Source organism: Oreochromis aureus, linkage group 4 (genome assembly GCF_013358895.1).
Source record: "Oreochromis aureus strain Israel breed Guangdong linkage group 4, ZZ_aureus, whole genome shotgun sequence".
Lineage (NCBI taxonomy): Eukaryota > Metazoa > Chordata > Actinopteri > Cichliformes > Cichlidae > Oreochromis > Oreochromis aureus.
The window spans coordinates 30,747,709-30,764,271 of NC_052945.1; the positions used below are offsets into that span (position 1 = coordinate 30,747,709).

General features: G+C 36.8%; 1 protein-coding gene and 1 long non-coding RNA gene across 2 annotated transcripts; both read right to left on the reverse strand.

Annotated features, from left to right (window-relative positions):
• Positions 1-748: 748 nt before the first annotated feature.
• Positions 749-10,989, reverse strand: LOC116324339 (integumentary mucin C.1-like). The gene is made up of 8 exons (XM_039611591.1): positions 10,932-10,989; positions 7,549-7,941; positions 5,701-5,718; positions 5,418-5,435; positions 4,972-5,069; positions 3,325-3,366; positions 3,051-3,098; positions 749-1,402 (listed from the first exon to the last, which is right to left on the reverse strand). Exons 1-8 carry the CDS (start codon positions 10,987-10,989, stop codon positions 1,379-1,381), a joined length of 699 nt encoding a protein of 232 aa, XP_039467525.1. The 3' UTR covers positions 749-1,378.
• A 1,314-nt stretch (positions 10,990-12,303) lies between these two features.
• LOC120440095 lies at positions 12,304-16,355 on the reverse strand. Its single transcript, XR_005612963.1, has 3 exons — positions 16,269-16,355; positions 15,995-16,042; positions 12,304-14,333 (listed from the first exon to the last, which is right to left on the reverse strand). It is a non-coding gene; the product is annotated as an uncharacterized LOC120440095 (long non-coding RNA).
• Positions 16,356-16,563: the final 208 nt, after the last annotated feature.

The window sequence follows — 16,563 nt, forward strand, 5'->3', positions numbered from 1 at the left end:
TGGTTTAAAATACAGCTTTTATACACTTTACAAGTCTGGCTCCTGTGCTCAGATATGTTCACCGGGTCTTTTCTAACAGTTGTGCCAACCAATGACTCCATTATCTGCGTACATTTTTCTCTTTTCAGTCTGGACATTTTTGTTCCACACCAAGGAGTATGTATGGGAATCATAGATGCTTGTCTAAACTCACATCTACACATTCAAAAAAAAAAAAAAAAAAAAAAATACTCCTACTCAGACTCTATTACAAACACAATAAATAAACTCGCTGGCTTAAAAATATATAAAATATATTTTTTTACATAAAAAAACTAAAATATATTCCACAAATGCATCAAAAGCCAAACACTGAAAACACAGAACCATGTCTACAGTCTTTCATATGTGACGGACAGACAAGATGTTATTTTGGGATAATTAGACATATATAAGATTGAAATAATGTGACAGTATGATAATGAGAAAGTGCAGAGAAGACAGCTTTTTCACATCTGTTTGTTTTTGCAGTGATTTATGAAAATAATAAAAGCATTGTGGTAGGGAATTTTCTATTTCTACTTCCATGAAACACAAACACAAATGCATGTGTGAAGACTGTATCTAGAACAACTGACAAGATCACATTTTAGAGGTAAAGCTCGCACAGCTTGCTTTAATTTGGAAAAAGGTAAAGTTCAATTTTCTTATGGTGGCTTAGCTTAATGTGCATTGTGCAATAAAAAAACATAATATTCAAATTTTTTAGGCACCTTTAGCTTTTCAGCTGAAGCTTTATCACATACTTAATACATACAAGGAAAAAAAAAAAGCCACCAAACCTTTTCCCAAATATGCACACATGAACATAGGCAATTAGTCCATTAGCCATAAAAACGTAACTTTTTTTTTTTTTTTTTGCACAGTTGAACACTTAACACACACACACATATATATATGTTCACTGACTACATGCATAATGTGTGTCTTTGTGTTTAAAATTATTCTAAATATGACCAAAACCAACTCGTTATTGCTCGTGTTAAATGGACTTTCTGCAGCGCACTTCTTCTGGCAAGACCTTGGTCACTTATAACCAGCACAGCAGTAAAACTTTTGCATGAGGCGGACAGAAAACCATCTTGATGTGCGACTGCAGAGCAGTTACATGAACAGGCATGCTGCGGCTTGTTTGGTCTCACTCTTCTTCACATTGGAAGCTTATCCACCTTTGGGCGCAGAGGCCTTCACAGACCACCTTTACTTCACCTGGACTGTTACGAAGCTCTGTAAGGCAGATCCTCGTATCCAGATTTATCCAGATTCTCAGCAGCTCAGAACTTCTAATGGTGTGTTCTATTTGGGCAAGGGCTTTAAATTATGGTGTTTTCAGGTGAATTTATGATGATGGAACTCTCGGTGTCTGTATGACAAAGAGAAAGAGAAAAGCATTTAGTCTGTGCATTACCAAGTCAATTGTGTGCTTGACTGGCTAAACGCCTGGCTGATAATTTTAATGGAGGTTTCTGTGGCAGAGTGACTGTAGTCAGTTTATCAGTCCCAAAGATCTGACTGAGTAGTCCATATCTTTGGGTAAGCTTTCAAATGGAGCATCCTGGGCTGTGTATTTGAACTGTGATCTTTTCCCAAAACCTGAGTAGTTTTCTTGCTTAGACCTCCATGTATCAGACAATACAATAGAAATAGAGGTAGTCAGTAAGTGAAAGTACATTTAAAATAAAAAGTCCAAAAGACATGCGTCAAACAAAATGACTGTGTTGAAAGTCATTTTTCACATCGTGATTTCTTTGGACTGTTATAAAAGCATACATCTTTTATAACTTTATGAAAACAAGTATTTGGTGCACAAGTTTGAATTTATTTTGGACTTTCTCTAATCCACACCGTGTCAGAATTATACATGCGTGCTCCAATATATAGATCAACCACCCCTATCAATATTAATGTAAATGTCCTTTAGCCACATAAACCAGGTGCTTTCCATAGCCAAGAACCGTCTTATGGCTGGATATTTGAACCCTCTTCTTGGCTGAACTGGTAGAGAGTCATTCGTCTCAAATTCTGTAGAATTTTAGCTTTAAATATCACACATACTTTACATACTACATACTGACATTTTCAGTGGCCTTTCTTACCATCAAAATAAACCTGGATCTATAATTTGGGACAGGTACATTAAAAAAAATGTCTCGTGTGTTTGCTAGTTGAAAATATGAAAAAAAAGTCTGATATTTAAACAGACACTAGTAAAAAAAACTTGTAAAAGTCAGCTAGTGATCATCTCTGATCAACAGCCTTATTAAATGCAGAGTAGTTTGGGCCCAGAAGCAGGATTCAACATGTCATCACTTAAACACCAGATACAATAGAAACAGAGGTGAGAGTCAAGTTACACACACAAAAAAAAAGCCAGTCAAAATGAATGCAAAGTCCAAAAGACATGCATCACACAAAATATCTGTGTTGTGTCATGTGGCCTAAATCTTTTTCACATCGAGACAAAGATGTTGTGGAAATTTGGGGACTCCTGCAGAGACCCATATTTGAACAGACACAGTAAAAAAAAAACTTGCAAAAGTCAGCTGGTGATCATTTCTGAATGGTGTATTACTGAATTTCACAATAATGCAAAATAAAACAGGTAGATTATTTTTCAACATGAAATTGTTAGTCACAAAAAAAAAGAAAATGCTACTTTTGCCTAACTTTCATCGTTTTTTTAATCAGCTCCTCACAAAGGAAAATTAACCCAGTGATCTGTGCGTTTCTTCCCAGCAGAGAGAAGTCCAGTATTGAGCACATAAGCAGGCCCAGTTTTGTTTTTTTTTTAACCTACAGTTGGTGGAAAAATAGATTTTTGTAGTTACAGCTGGACCTCTGCTGACAAAAAAAAAAAAAAAGAACACTTAGTGGGAACAAATATCAAATCAGTCAAGGCTGTGTTTCCATTCAGGTCTTGTCTGGTCTCATCAGTCAAGGAAACCACATGTGTGAAATATTAAGTCTTTTAAAGGCACCGTTTATGAAAGTAGTAGTACAGTAAAAATTACCATTAATAAATTGGAACCCTCTTCAACATCTGTGGGAAATGGGTTTTGCTAAAAAGAGAAGAAAATAATACTGTTAAAGCAAAAACACCCTGAACAGGGTTTAACACAAAGTTGACTCTCCACAAATGTTAAGAAACAGATAAATCACTTCTGTTGTTCTTATTAATGAAATGTAATATCTAAGTAAGACTATCAAATAACTGCAAGTTTAGTTGTATCCTAATCCTCTGTGCTTCAGTTACAGTGAGTTAGCATCCACATTCTACAAAAATACCTGTATCTCTGTCATTCCTTCTTCTTCCCTCAAGTTTCGAATCTGAAGCAGAAATGAAACAGAAGTCAGGGTCAACGTTCATTTCCTCATCAATGTGACAAATTTGTGCTATTACATAAAAGGTTTAACACATACTCTGTCATACTAATGTTCTCACAGAAACTGATACAAAAAAAAAGAAAAATCGTGTAAAACTCTCATGTTCCCTCGCTTGCGTGTGACTTTCAACTTGCAAGTACGAATTCCTTGCAGCGATTGGTCTTTGTCATGACAACCACAAATTTAACAATCCAATCAGAAATCAGATGGGTTTGGCTTACTCAGCTTTACTGAGCTTCAGGTCCTGGAAGGGTGATACAGTTTGAAGCTGGAGGATCTCTATATGAATATCCCATGAGGCTCATACAAGCTAGGTCCCTTAACTTTCGGTAGCTGTTGGAAAGATAAAGTTGTGCTATACCAGTCAGAAATACCATTATTACTTTAGTATTACGTTAACACAAAGTCAGGGCTGACCCGGGACCTTTGCTGTGAGTCACACAGTGCAGCATAAAGGCCCTTTCACAACGGATGCGGCATGCGCTGCGCTCATCACTAACTAAGAGCGAAGGATCCAACATTTGTTGCGCTGGCTGCTGTCATTTCAAAACATGTACCTCTCTGACTTTATATCCTCTACAAGAATTTGTGTTGTATTATGTTGAAATGTTCAATAAAACATGTATCGCTTCATTCATAATGAAGAAAGCTTTGTAACTGTCCTGACTAGTGAGGAATCTGTTGTTTCCACAGCACTGTTTTCCCCTGAAGTCCGCAGAGCAGTTGAAAAGGCTCTGAGTCTGCATAAACCCATAAACCTGTGACACAAAAATTTACTGAACTCAGACAGGCACAAAATGTTTTCCTTCGTGGTGATGAAGGAAAACACTGGCACATGAAAGGGCATTTACCCTTCAAGGGCCTGAGGCTAAGTAAAGCCCACCCATCTGTTATCTGATTGGATTGTTAAATTTGTGACATGACATTGACCAATTAGCTGAAAGGAACCGGGTCAAACTTCATAACTGCAAGTTGAAAGTCACGCACAGCCTTGAGAGCAGAATTTTACACATAGTTTTTTTTTGCTTTGTATCTGTAGCCAGACCTCAACAAAAATATTTGTAACTTGTGTAAATATTTTTTTACAAACTCATAAATTCTCATCTATCACAAACATAAAAATTTTCAGATATTTTGGTTTACAAAGTACTCAGTCCACAACTACACATTGTGATTTAAAAGTACAAAATATTTATGACCACAATGTGAGCCCATATATGTCTGGGTACATGCTGCTACACCCTTGTATTCTTTAAGCCACATGTATCACACACACGGCCCAGGGCCCAGAATCAGTCTGGCAAAGACTCTAACCAGAGTCTTCAATCATTTTGTTTTTCAGTGGGGGTTTTTTGGTTTTGGTTTTTTTAAACAGGAAATGTTGGTAAATTTATGGGAATTATCCTCTTTTATCTGGAATTTTACACATTTATTTATTTTTATCAGCATTTGCTGTCCTGCTTTATTGTATTAAATTAAATTAAATGTGTAGTTGAACATCCTTACATCCCTGCATTAAGCAACATTCACATCTGAGCTCCCACTCACCTGTTGAATCTGGTAACGCATGTACAGATAAACAGCTATGGGGACAATGATGTTCGTCGTGATAAGAACTCCTATTGAAATCGTTTGGATGTCACTTCCTGTTTAAGAAGAGGTTGAACATGTATTAATTTTCAAAGTAACACTCTCTTGATAACACATATTTATGCATGAATAAAGTTTTTAAAGTGCATGAACTATAAATTTTTGTCTTGTTTTCTATAGTGTGGCCAATCTGTAAGATTCACACATTTAATAAATATCATACATGCTATATGGTTGTTTTAAAACAATTATGTTAAATTCTGTATTTGTTTTATCAGTTTTTGGAACCTGAAAAAGAAAATGAGGACTTGGGCTCTTTTGGAATGTCGGTACTACAACAAACTTGTCAATATACATTTTACTGAAGCAAAGAATAAATAAATAAACAAATAACACAAGCTTACCCGTTTCTTTTTCTGAAGCTATGAAAAAAGGAAAGACTGCATGAGAACATCTGCAAACTAAATGTGTGTCAAGAGTATTGTGGTTTGTTTCTTTCAGTACATAGCTTGTTATAGAATGTTAAATATAATGACAATGCAATCTTGTTAATATATATAATTGTATCAACCCAAATAAACACTAAAATATTAATAAACAATAAAAATTAACTAAAACCATAGAAGTACAACTGCAAATTAAAGTAACTCTTAATTTCAGTATCCAAAGTATATTCAAAAAACTTACATATTCCTTTCTCTGAACCTATGGGAGAAAGGAAAGACTATGAGTACAACTGCAAGGAACCGTTTTTAAATCAGAGTACAGCATCAAGTTAGTTAAACTTGTAGGTCACTGATCTGCTCAGTTGTAAGTACCAGAGGGGGGATGTTGATCAGTTTCATCTGCTTTAGTGTTAATGAAATTGACGACAGGTGCACTACAAGGGCAGCAATGAGAGATAATGATTTTACATGTGGGGGACACTTTTCCCTTCTCATCTTTTCTTATTGTTTGTTCACTAGTTTTGCATTTGGCTGCTGGTAGCATGAGACGATACGGATACAGAGGTTGCACAGGCAGTCCATCTCATCCAGGATACGTGTTATTGTCAGCAGGTTTGCTGTGTCCCAGCACAATCTCAAGAGCATGGAGGAAAATCCAGGAGATAGGTTGTTACTCTAGAAGAGCTGGACAGGGACAGAGAAGATCCTTAACTCATCAGCAGGTATCCACTTCTTTGTGCCAGGAAGAACAAGATGAGCACTGCCAGAGCTACAAAATGACCTCCAGCAGGTCACTGGTGTGAATGTCTCTGACCACAGAATCAGGAACAGACTTCATGAGGGTGGCTTGAAGTTCTCTAGTGGGCGCTGTGCTCACTGGCCGACACTCCGGAGACTAATTATCATTTCCACCTATAACATCTCACATCATTAGATGTTTCCAGGTCCAAACTTCTCTTCAGCTCCCAAACTCAAACAAATACTGTGGGGTTAAAAATGAGTTAAATCTGTCTAACTTATTTTATCTTCAATAAAATGATCAGTGTGGCTGCTCTACTAGATGTAACAATAAAGTTTAACATCCAGGCATCCATTAAAAACAGGATTTATGACGTTTAGCAGAGTTAGAAGTTAGCAGGGAGTTAGCCTGCTAGTTTCCATCTAAAGATGATATACCATGTTCTTACTGAGGGATTTCTGAAAAATTAAAATATGCAGCTCTGCTATCACTTCAGACATACACAAAGACAGTAAAATAAACAGCAGCAAAGTTTGTAGGGTTACAGAAGTTAGCTCTGTAGCCAGCCACCATTATATGCCAGCAAGCCTATAGATAGCATAATATAAACACATTACCACAGTAATGCTGGAGGATGAACAATTTTTCCCCCACAATAAAAGTGAAAAAACAAAACAAAATTTCAGTCCCCGAACGCAACAGAAAAACGGACCAAACTTCAGTCAGGAGAATACCTGATATAATCTATCAACAATACGAGGTTAGTCATTAATATACTGCTAATATATAATGCAAAGTTCCTGATCCTCAGTTTCATACCTATTCAAATGATTATTAGCCTCAGAGTGATTCTTTTATGACACGTTCAAATATTTGCCGTCTGGCAAACTGGCAGCTGATGGGCTGTCGTTAAGGTTTCAAAAAATATTGAGCGTTCAAAAATGGAGCTTTAAAACATGCTGCAGATGAATAGTTATAATAAAACCTCAGAGGCCAACAGTGATTACTGACTATTTTTCATGGCCTGATAAAAAGAAAATAGCCTTAACGAACACTGTGTAGTTTGCACCCAGAACCTGGACCAGGACTTGAACACAAAAGCGAATCTAAGTCCCTACCCTCACCTACAGTCATGAGCTTTGGATTGTGACGCAAAGATAGAGACACTGAATACAAGCAGTGGTAATAAGCTTACTCCAAAGGTGGCTGGCCTATCAGATTAGACCCTCTACTCATCCATGTGGAAAGTTTTTCAGAATCATCGTTAAACTTAGTTTTAGTTCAAATAAATAACCTATTACAATATATTTTCCATGACATATCAAATAAAGTTCTATTAATGTAACTTACAACTCTTCTGCTGTGAATTCACCAGGGATGATGCTGCGGTTGTACTTGTTGTTGACGATGTTGTTTTTGTTGTTGATACTGTGCTTGGGTTTTTTGTTGTTGCTTCAATGGTCGGTGTTGCTTCGATGGCTGGTGCTGTTGATGGTGTTGCTTCGATGGTCGGTGCTGTTGACAGTGGTGTTGATGGTGTTGCTTCGATGGTCGGTGCTGTTGGCAGTGGTGTTGATGGTGTTGCTTCGATGGTCAGTGGTGTTGATGGTGTTGCTTCGATGGTCGGTGCTGTTGATGGTGTTGCTTCGATGGTCGGTGCTGTTGATGGTGTTGCTTCAATGGTCGGTGCTGTTGATGCTGTTGCTTCAATGGTTGGTGTTGTTGGTGAAGTTTTTGGTGGTGCTGTTGGTGGTGGTGGATTGAGTAAACACAAGAGTTTGTAGCCATTTTTTTTTCATGTCTTAATTATGTTAGCGGTCATAAAAATTACATTTTTGGGAAAATTCCAGACTGTTTCCAAATTAATTATTTAAAATTCAATATCACTACTTATATTTAGTTTGAATAGAAGGGTAATTTAAAAGGCTGGTGTAAGTACTACAGAAACTGCTGATCTCCTGGGATTTGCCTCTATACCCGTCTGTAGGGATCACAGAAAGGACCCTTCTGTGAAGGGCTGCACACTGACCAGTACATTTAAAACATGACACTGTTTTACAAATGACTGTTGTCCACTCGAAGAGACCAGATCCTTAAAAAACTAGAACTTTCTGTTACAAAATGTTTATTTAGCTATTTTACAACAGTTTGGTGTTCTCATACGCAAAACAAAGAAAAGCTTACTTACAAAATTTGAATTGTCATTGAAATGTTAATTTGAACAGATAATACTTAGTAAATATGATCAAATATGTATTTTGTCCATGTGTGAAACTCAAAGCTTCTTTAAAGTCAGAATTTTTCTACGAAAAAAAACCCCTTGGAGGGGATCGTCCCGACAGAATCGTCCCGTATTCAGAGAAAATATTTCGTATTGAGGTGAAAAGGAACACAGTTTGTCCCGTACTTCAGCTAGAATTTGCCGGCATGTTTTGTACCTTAGGCTTTTGGTTTTTATGGGCCAATGGGGCTTTATTTCTTTTCTTTTTTTAACGGTATAAATGAATGGTGGTGGATTGGCCAGTTGGTCATGATCGACTCTGGGCTGGACCAATTACAGCCGAGGAGGTCGAACTTTAAAGTTGAGGTGAAAAGGAACGCGATTTGTCCCGTTCTACGTCTGCTAGAAATTCGCTAATTAAATCATGAAACTGATCAATGATCAGCTGATCAGCTTTTCTCTCTGCGCCAGAAAGAGGAAACCAGCGGATGTCGCGTTAAACAACAGCAGCACGTTTAAGCTTGATCCGCTGTTGTTAGAATTTATTTAATATTACTTTCTAGTATCAGCTGATGTTTTCTGGAGCCACAGCTGTAAAAGCTGCTGGTCATAATATTGGTTTGGATATGTGGTGAGAGGGAAACATGAAGCTGAAACCAGGAGATGTCCTTACTGAATCATCAGAGCTGAACAGGTGATGGAGAAACAGGTTTACCTTTTAGGTGACATGAATGAGTTGAAGGGAAGTTATGAACTGTTTCTGAGAGACAAATAACACCAGGATCCTTTTCTAAGTAGCTGACAGCTGGTAACTGTGCAGGGGCGGGTCTAGCAAAGTGTTGCCAGGGGGCCAGGTAGGGCATTAACAGGGAAAGGGGGGCACAAAGAAATACTTTTCTTTCTTATTCTCATTTAAAATATCTAGCTTTTATTAAATAATTATCTCAATCATACAACAAACGATCGATAGATGGATACATATATACCATCAAAACAGTGTACATCACTGTCACAACATTTGTTTTCATTCAAAGGCTTTATGATTTTTCCTATAATGGTGGGCCGGTCTCTAGTCAAAATGCCCGGGCTGATTTTTTTGTCCCAGTCCAGCTCTGTATGCAGCTCATCTGCAGTCTGGTGTTGCCTACATCTTCCTACTCGGAAGGCAGAATTTCTGAGTTCTGAGTACAATCAAAAACACCACGACTGCAATTTTCGTGTTGAATGTAAGAAGCGCACATGACGCTGTGACGTAGGCTAGAATCATGGCAGCGGTCAACGACAGTCCAGGCGTGGGATTTCTCTCGTGGAAATGTGCACATTACCTTTTCCTTTCTATTGGTAGGTGGCACAGTGCACTTGTGGCAAGTAAGCAAGCTAGAAGACTGGCAATCTGGCTGGGTATCCAGTTACGGAAGCAACACATTAACAAGAGAATTCTGAGTAAAACCAAAGTTACTTTCCTTAGTAACTAGTTACTTTGAAAGTAACGAGTAACTTGAAGTAACTGAGTTACTTTTGATAGAAATAACTAGTAATCTAAGTTACTAATTTAAAGTAACTTACCCAACACTGAATGTAAGTCTTTTCACAGCGTATTAGCATATTTTACTTAAGCTTAATAATCATAATAATGCTTTGATCTCTTAAAATAAATGAAAGAATTCCTCTCTATTAAAACTGTCAGTCTGCCCCAGGGCAGCTGTGGCTACAACTGTAGCTTGCCTTCACCGGGGTATGAATGTGAGAGTGAATGAATAGTGGCATTGTAAAGCGCTTTGAGGGGTCCCGAAAAGCGCTATATAAATGCAATCCATCATTATTATTATTATTATTATTATTATTATTATTAAAACTGTTTATGTTGTTCTCCACCTTTCCCCTAAACACACCAGACCCTTGTGCTGCAGGATTAACCCGAGTGTCCCAGTCCTTGACCACTTTTTATAAACCAGCAGGATCCCAGGGCTGATTTTTGTTGATGTATTATAAATATTCTTGACGTATTGTTATTGTTATTTACTTTATTCTCATTAAATAAATATCCATTTAAAATTGGTCAAAGTTAGCGTTATGTTCATACATGATAAAGATAATGTAAAGGTAAATAAAAGTCCAGTGACAATTACTGTTACTGTTTGTTTTAATCAATTTATTCATAACATAAAACTTTTAAACCAATTTAACTCGTATAACAACGTAACCAGTGTTGGGAAGGTTACTTTTAAAATGTATTCCACTACAGATTACATGCTCCAAAATGTATTTTGTAACGTATTCCATTACATTACTCAATGAGAGTAACGTATTCTAAATACTTTGGATTACTTAATATATTATCAAGCTTTTTACAACTACATGAATGTACTATTGCTGTGTGATTTATTAATTTTACTGAAGGATACTCGCCATAGCAATTATGAATACCACCTTTTTAAACGGTAATGGTAACGGCACATATTTTGTATTTTAAATGTCTAATGCCGGTAAATGCTCTCCGTTACTCCCCAACACTGCTTGGCAGTTTCCAAGGCCTCAAGTATGGCCAGCTTGCTGTACTTCTTAGGCATATCTTTATTCATCACACCTTTCTGAAGCTCCAATAGTTGGCTAACTAAACTCCGCGCTGCCTTGATATTGATACTTCATGGAGGGTACCTCTGCTTGTAGCTTGTAGCTTCTAGTAGACCTGCAGAGTTGTGTGTGTGTGACATGTTTCAGATCATCAAATATTTTGAATCATTGAGCAAATTTTAATATTGTCTAGGCGTGTTACTCTGTTAATTATTGCACTAAGAAAGTAATTTGGTGCATTACTGTAATGCTAAACTGACTTGAATGCACTGTCTCCTCATTATAGTTAACAACATAAACCTATAGGATACACTTCCACACACCAACATAATGTATCATTCTCTCATGCTCTTGGATCTTTTACCCCGTGTTTTTGTGTCATAGCCTATCCTATCAAGTAATTTTTTTTTATATCTTCTGATGATTCTTGGCTTGCTTAGTGTTTATGTGCATTTTCTTTGCTGTGTTTGGTCTGGTCTTAGTTCCTGGTTCATTTAAAGTTTAGATTCTTCATGTTTTCTTGTTTCGTCCTTCTGAAGCTGAACCATTTCTTCCTCCCTGCACATAAAAACAAAAAACATTTCTCTTTTTTCTTCCTTTCTATCCGCTCGGAGTGCAGATAACTAAAGAATGAAACCCAACTGAGGAAATGGTCCTAATGTATTTAGCACTATGTGAAAAATAAGTTTCCATCTTCTTAAATCCCAAATTAATATGAATTGTGATTAATAACATTTTTGGAAAGCTGGAAAGCTGAGTTCAGTTTCACCACTCCTTGTCCTTGGGGTGAACCTTGTCCTGCAGCTGTCGTTGGGTTTGAAGTGCACTGGAATGCCATGCTTGTAAAACATACTCAGGAGATTGTCAGACAAACCTACTACATAAGGAAAGCCGATGTTGCTTTTATTCTGCTTCTTCCTAGTTGATGCCTGATCTTCTTTCTGTGCATCTTCCCTGATTTGATGAAAGCCTTATTTGTGTTCTAGAATGTGATGGGAGTCGAGCTCATTAAATCACCAGTAAACAACAGGGTCTGGCTGTGGGGCTGGGGTTATTCAGTGTTATCATTACTCTGGGTTCTTATCTAACTTTGTGTTAACCTGCGGTCAATGCAGATCCTTTGCAAGGAGTTTTGTTAGCAGTTATAATGTGGTTGTTTCTGTACCGGACAGTTTCCACTGTGCCATTGTGCTCTCGCCGTTTTGTACCATAAAAATAACTGTAACGATGTCTCCATTCCTGAAAAGCTGCATCGCTGCACCGCTTCACCATTCTCCTCCAGTACAACACAAAAGGAAAGTTTTTAAAGCAGAAAAGGTCATTTATTTACAAAAACCAGGCACCAGAAAAGACATCTGTGAAATAAACATCTGGAAAGAAAAATCCAGATGACCTGCGAACACTGGGATAGGGATACATTGTAGGTTAATTTACATTAACATTTTGCTGGAGTGTTCTTCCACAAATACCATGAAAACAAACTGTATATTTATCTCAGCAATTCAACACAATGTTTTTATCTGGCAAATGTATATATTTGTTTCATATTATACAAAATACAGACAATACCAAAAAAAAAGGACTGACAAGCAGAGGTCAGCATTAGCTCAGTTGCTCAGGTTCCTGTTAACATGAAATGCTGCCACAATATCTTCCTTCCACAAGCAGGTACTCCCAGTATCCAACACTGGGATTATAATGGAGCAAAGTTATATATATTTTGTATGTCAGACATATATACATCTATACACATCACCTTCAAATGAACTGGTGGCAAACAGACAAAACCAGTTTGTCAAAGAGTCCAGTACAGTCAAATGAAAATGTGACATGCAGATGGTAAAACTGTGTAGATGATTGCTTAATGTGACTGTTTTAAATAAATGTTTTTATTTGATTTTTGTTTTTTATTCATTTCTTATTTATTTGTTGGTTTAAAATACAGCTTTTTATACACTTTACAAGTCTGGCTCCTGTGTTCAGATATGTTCACCGGGTCTTTTCTAACAGTTGTGCCAACCAATGACTCCATTATCTGCGTACATTTTTCTCTTTTCAGTCTGGACATTTTTGTTCCACACCAAGGAGTATGTATGGGAATCATAGATGCTTGTCTAAACTCACATCTACACATTCCAAAAAAAAAAAAAAAAAAAAATACTCCTACTCAGACTCTATTACAAACACAATAAATAAACTCGCTGGCTTAAAAAATATATAAAAATATATTTTTTTACATAAAAAAAACTAAAATATATTCCACAAATGCATCAAAAGCCAAACACTGAAAACACAGAACCATGTCTACAGTCTTTCATATGTGACGGACAGACAAGATGTTATTTTGGGATAATTAGACATATATAAGATTGAAATAATGTGACAGTATGATAATGAGAAAGTGCAGAGAAGACAGCTTTTTTCACATCTGTTTGTTTTTGCAGTGATTTATGAAAATAATAAAAGCATTGTGGTAGGGAATTTTCTATTTCTACTTCCATGAAACACAAACACAAATGCATGTGTGAAGACTGTATCTAGAACAACTGACAAGATCACATTTTAGAGGTAAAGCTCGCACAGCTTGCTTTAATTTGGAAAAAGGTAAAAGTTCAATTTTCTTATGGTGGCTTAGCTTAATGTGCATTGTGCAATAAAAAAAACATAATATTCAAATTTTTTTAGGCACCTTTAGCTTTTCAGCTGAAGCTTTATCACATACTTAATACATACAAGGAAAAGAAAAAAAGCCACCAAACCTTTTCCCAAATATGCACACATGAACATAGGCAATTAGTCCATTAGCCATAAAAACGTAACTTTTTTTCTTTTTTGCACAGTTGAACACTTTAACACACACACACATATATATATGTTCACTGACTACATGCATAATGTGTGTCTTTGTGTTTAAAATTATTCTAAATATGACCAAAACCAACTCGTTATTGCTCGTGTTAAATGGACTTTCTGCAGCGCACTTCTTCTGGCAAGACCTTGGTCACTTATAACCAGCACAGCAGTAAAACTTTTTGCATGAGGCGGACAGAAAACCATCTTGATGTGCGACTGCAGAGCAGTTACATGAACAGGCATGCTGCGGCTTGTTTGGTCTCACTCTTCTTCACATTGGAAGCTTATCCACCTTTGGGCGCAGAGGCCTTCACAGACCACCTTTACTTCACCTGGACTGTTACGAAGCTCTGTAAGGCAGATCCTCGTATCCAGATTTATCCAGATTCTCAGCAGCTCAGAACTTCAAATGGTGTGTTCTATTTGGGCAAGGGCTTTAAATTATGGTGTTTTCAGGTGAATTTATGATGATGGAACTCTCGGGTGTCTGTATGACAAAGAGAAAGAGAAAAGCATTTAGTCTGTGCATTACCAAGTCAATTGTGTGCTTGACTGGCGAAACGCCTGGCTGATCATTTTTAATGGAGGTTTCTGTGGCAGAGTGACTGTAGTCAGCTCTTATCAGTCCCAAAGATCTGACTGAGTAGTCCATATCTTTGGGTAAGCTTTCAAATGGAGCATCCTGGGCTGTGTATTTGAACTGTGATCTTTTCCCAAAACCTGAGTAGTTTTCTTGCTTAGACCTCCATGTATCAGACAATACAATAGAAATAGAGGTAGTCAGTAAGTGAAAGTACATTTAAAATAAAAAGTCCAAAAGACATGCGTCAAACAAAATGACTGTGTTGAAAGTCATTTTTCGCATCGTGATTTCTTTGGACTGTTATAAAAGCATACATCTTTTATAACTTTATGAAAACAAGTATTTGGTGCACAAGTTTGAATTCATTTTGGACTTTCTCTAATCCACACCGTGTCAGAATTATACATGCATGCTCCAATATATAGATCAACCACCCCTATTAATATTAATGTAAATGTCCTTTAGCCACATAAACCAGGTGCTTTCCATAGCCAAGAACCGTCTTATGGCTGGATATTTGAACCCTCTTCTTGGCTGAACTGGTAGAGAGTCATTCGTCTCAAATTCTGTAGAATTTTAGCTTTAAATATCACACATACTTTACATACTACATACTGACATTTTCAGTGGCCTTTCTTACCATCAAAATAAACCTGGATCTATAATTTGGGACAGGTACATTAAAAAAAATGTCTGCGTGCTTGCTAGTTGAAAATATGGAAAAAAAAAGTGTCTGATATTTAAACAGACACTAGTAAAAAAAACTTGTAAAAGTCAGCTAGTGATCATCTCTGATCAACAGCCTTATTAAATGCAGAGTAGTTTGGGCCCAGAAGCAGGATTCAACATGTCATCACTTAAAGACCAGATACAATAGAAACAGAGGTGAGAGTCAAGTTACACACACAAAAAAAAAGCCAGTCAAAATGAATGCAAAGTCCAAGAGACATGCATCACACAAAATATCTGTGTTGTGTCATGTGGCCTAAATCTTTTTTCACATCGTAGACAAAGATGTTGTGGAAATTTGGGGACTCCTGCAGAGACCCATATTTGAACAGACACAGTAAAAAAAAACTTGCAAAAGTCAGCTGGTGATCATTTCTGAATGGTGTATTACTGAATTTCACAATAATGCAAAATAAAACAGGTAGATTATTTTTCAACATGAAATTGTTAGTCACACAAAAAAAGAAAATGCTACTTTTGTCTAACTTTCATCGTTTTTTTAATCAGCTCCTCACAAAGGAAAATTAACCCAGTGATCTGTGCGTTTCTTCCCAGCAGAGAGAAGTCCAGTATCGAGCACATAAGCAGGCCCAGTTTTGTTTTGTTTTTTAACCTACAGTTGGTGGAAAAATAGATTTTTGTAGTTACAGCTGGACCTCTGCTGACAAAAAAAAAAAAAAAAAAAAGAACACTTAGTGGGAACAAATATCAAATCAGTCAAGGCTGTGTTTCCATTCAGGTCTTGTCTGGTCTCATCAGTCAAGGAAACCACATGTGTGAAATATTAAGTCTTTTAAAGGCACCGTTTATGAAAGTAGTAGTACAGTAAAAATTACCATTAATAAATTGGAACCCTCTTCAACATCTGTGGGAAATGGGTTTTGCTAAAAAGAGAAGAAAACAATACTGTTAAAGCAAAAACACCCTGAACAGGGTTTAACACAAAGTTGACTCTCCACAAATGTTAAGAAACAGATAAATCACTTCTGTTGTTCTTATTAATGAAATGTAATATCTAAGTAAGACTATCAAATAACTGCAAGTTTAGTTGTATCCTAATCCTCTGTGCTTCAGTTACAGTGAGTTAGCATCCACATTCTACAAAAATACCTGTATCTCTGTCATTCCTTCTTCTTCCCTCAAGTTTGAATCTGAAGCAGAAATGAAACAGAAGTCAGGGTCAACGTTCATTTCCTCATCAATGTGACAAATTTGTGCTATTACATAAAAGGTTTAACACATACTCTGTCATACTAATGTTCTCACAGAAACTGATACAAAAAAAAAAGAAAAATCGTGTAAAACTCTCATGTTCCCTCGCTTGCGTGTGACTTTCAACTTGCAAGTACGAATTCCTTGCAGCGATTGGTCTTTGTCATGACAACCACAAATTTAACAATCCAAT

What these genes read in the sequence shown, in the direction of transcription:
- LOC116324339 (XM_039611591.1), bottom strand. Translation starts at nt 10,989, where the DNA reads ATGCCTAAGAAGTACAGCAAGCTGGCCATACTTGAGGCCTTGGAAACT. An exon ending in CTTGGAAACTGCCAAGCAGT is followed by an intron (nt 7,942 to 10,931) that starts GTTGGGGAGTAA and finishes CACCACCAACAG; the next exon opens with CACCACCAAAAACTTCACCA. An exon ending in AGGGTTCCAATTTATTAATG is followed by an intron (nt 1,403 to 3,050) that starts GTAATTTTTACT and finishes TTTGTCATACAG; the next exon opens with ACACCGAGAGTTCCATCATC.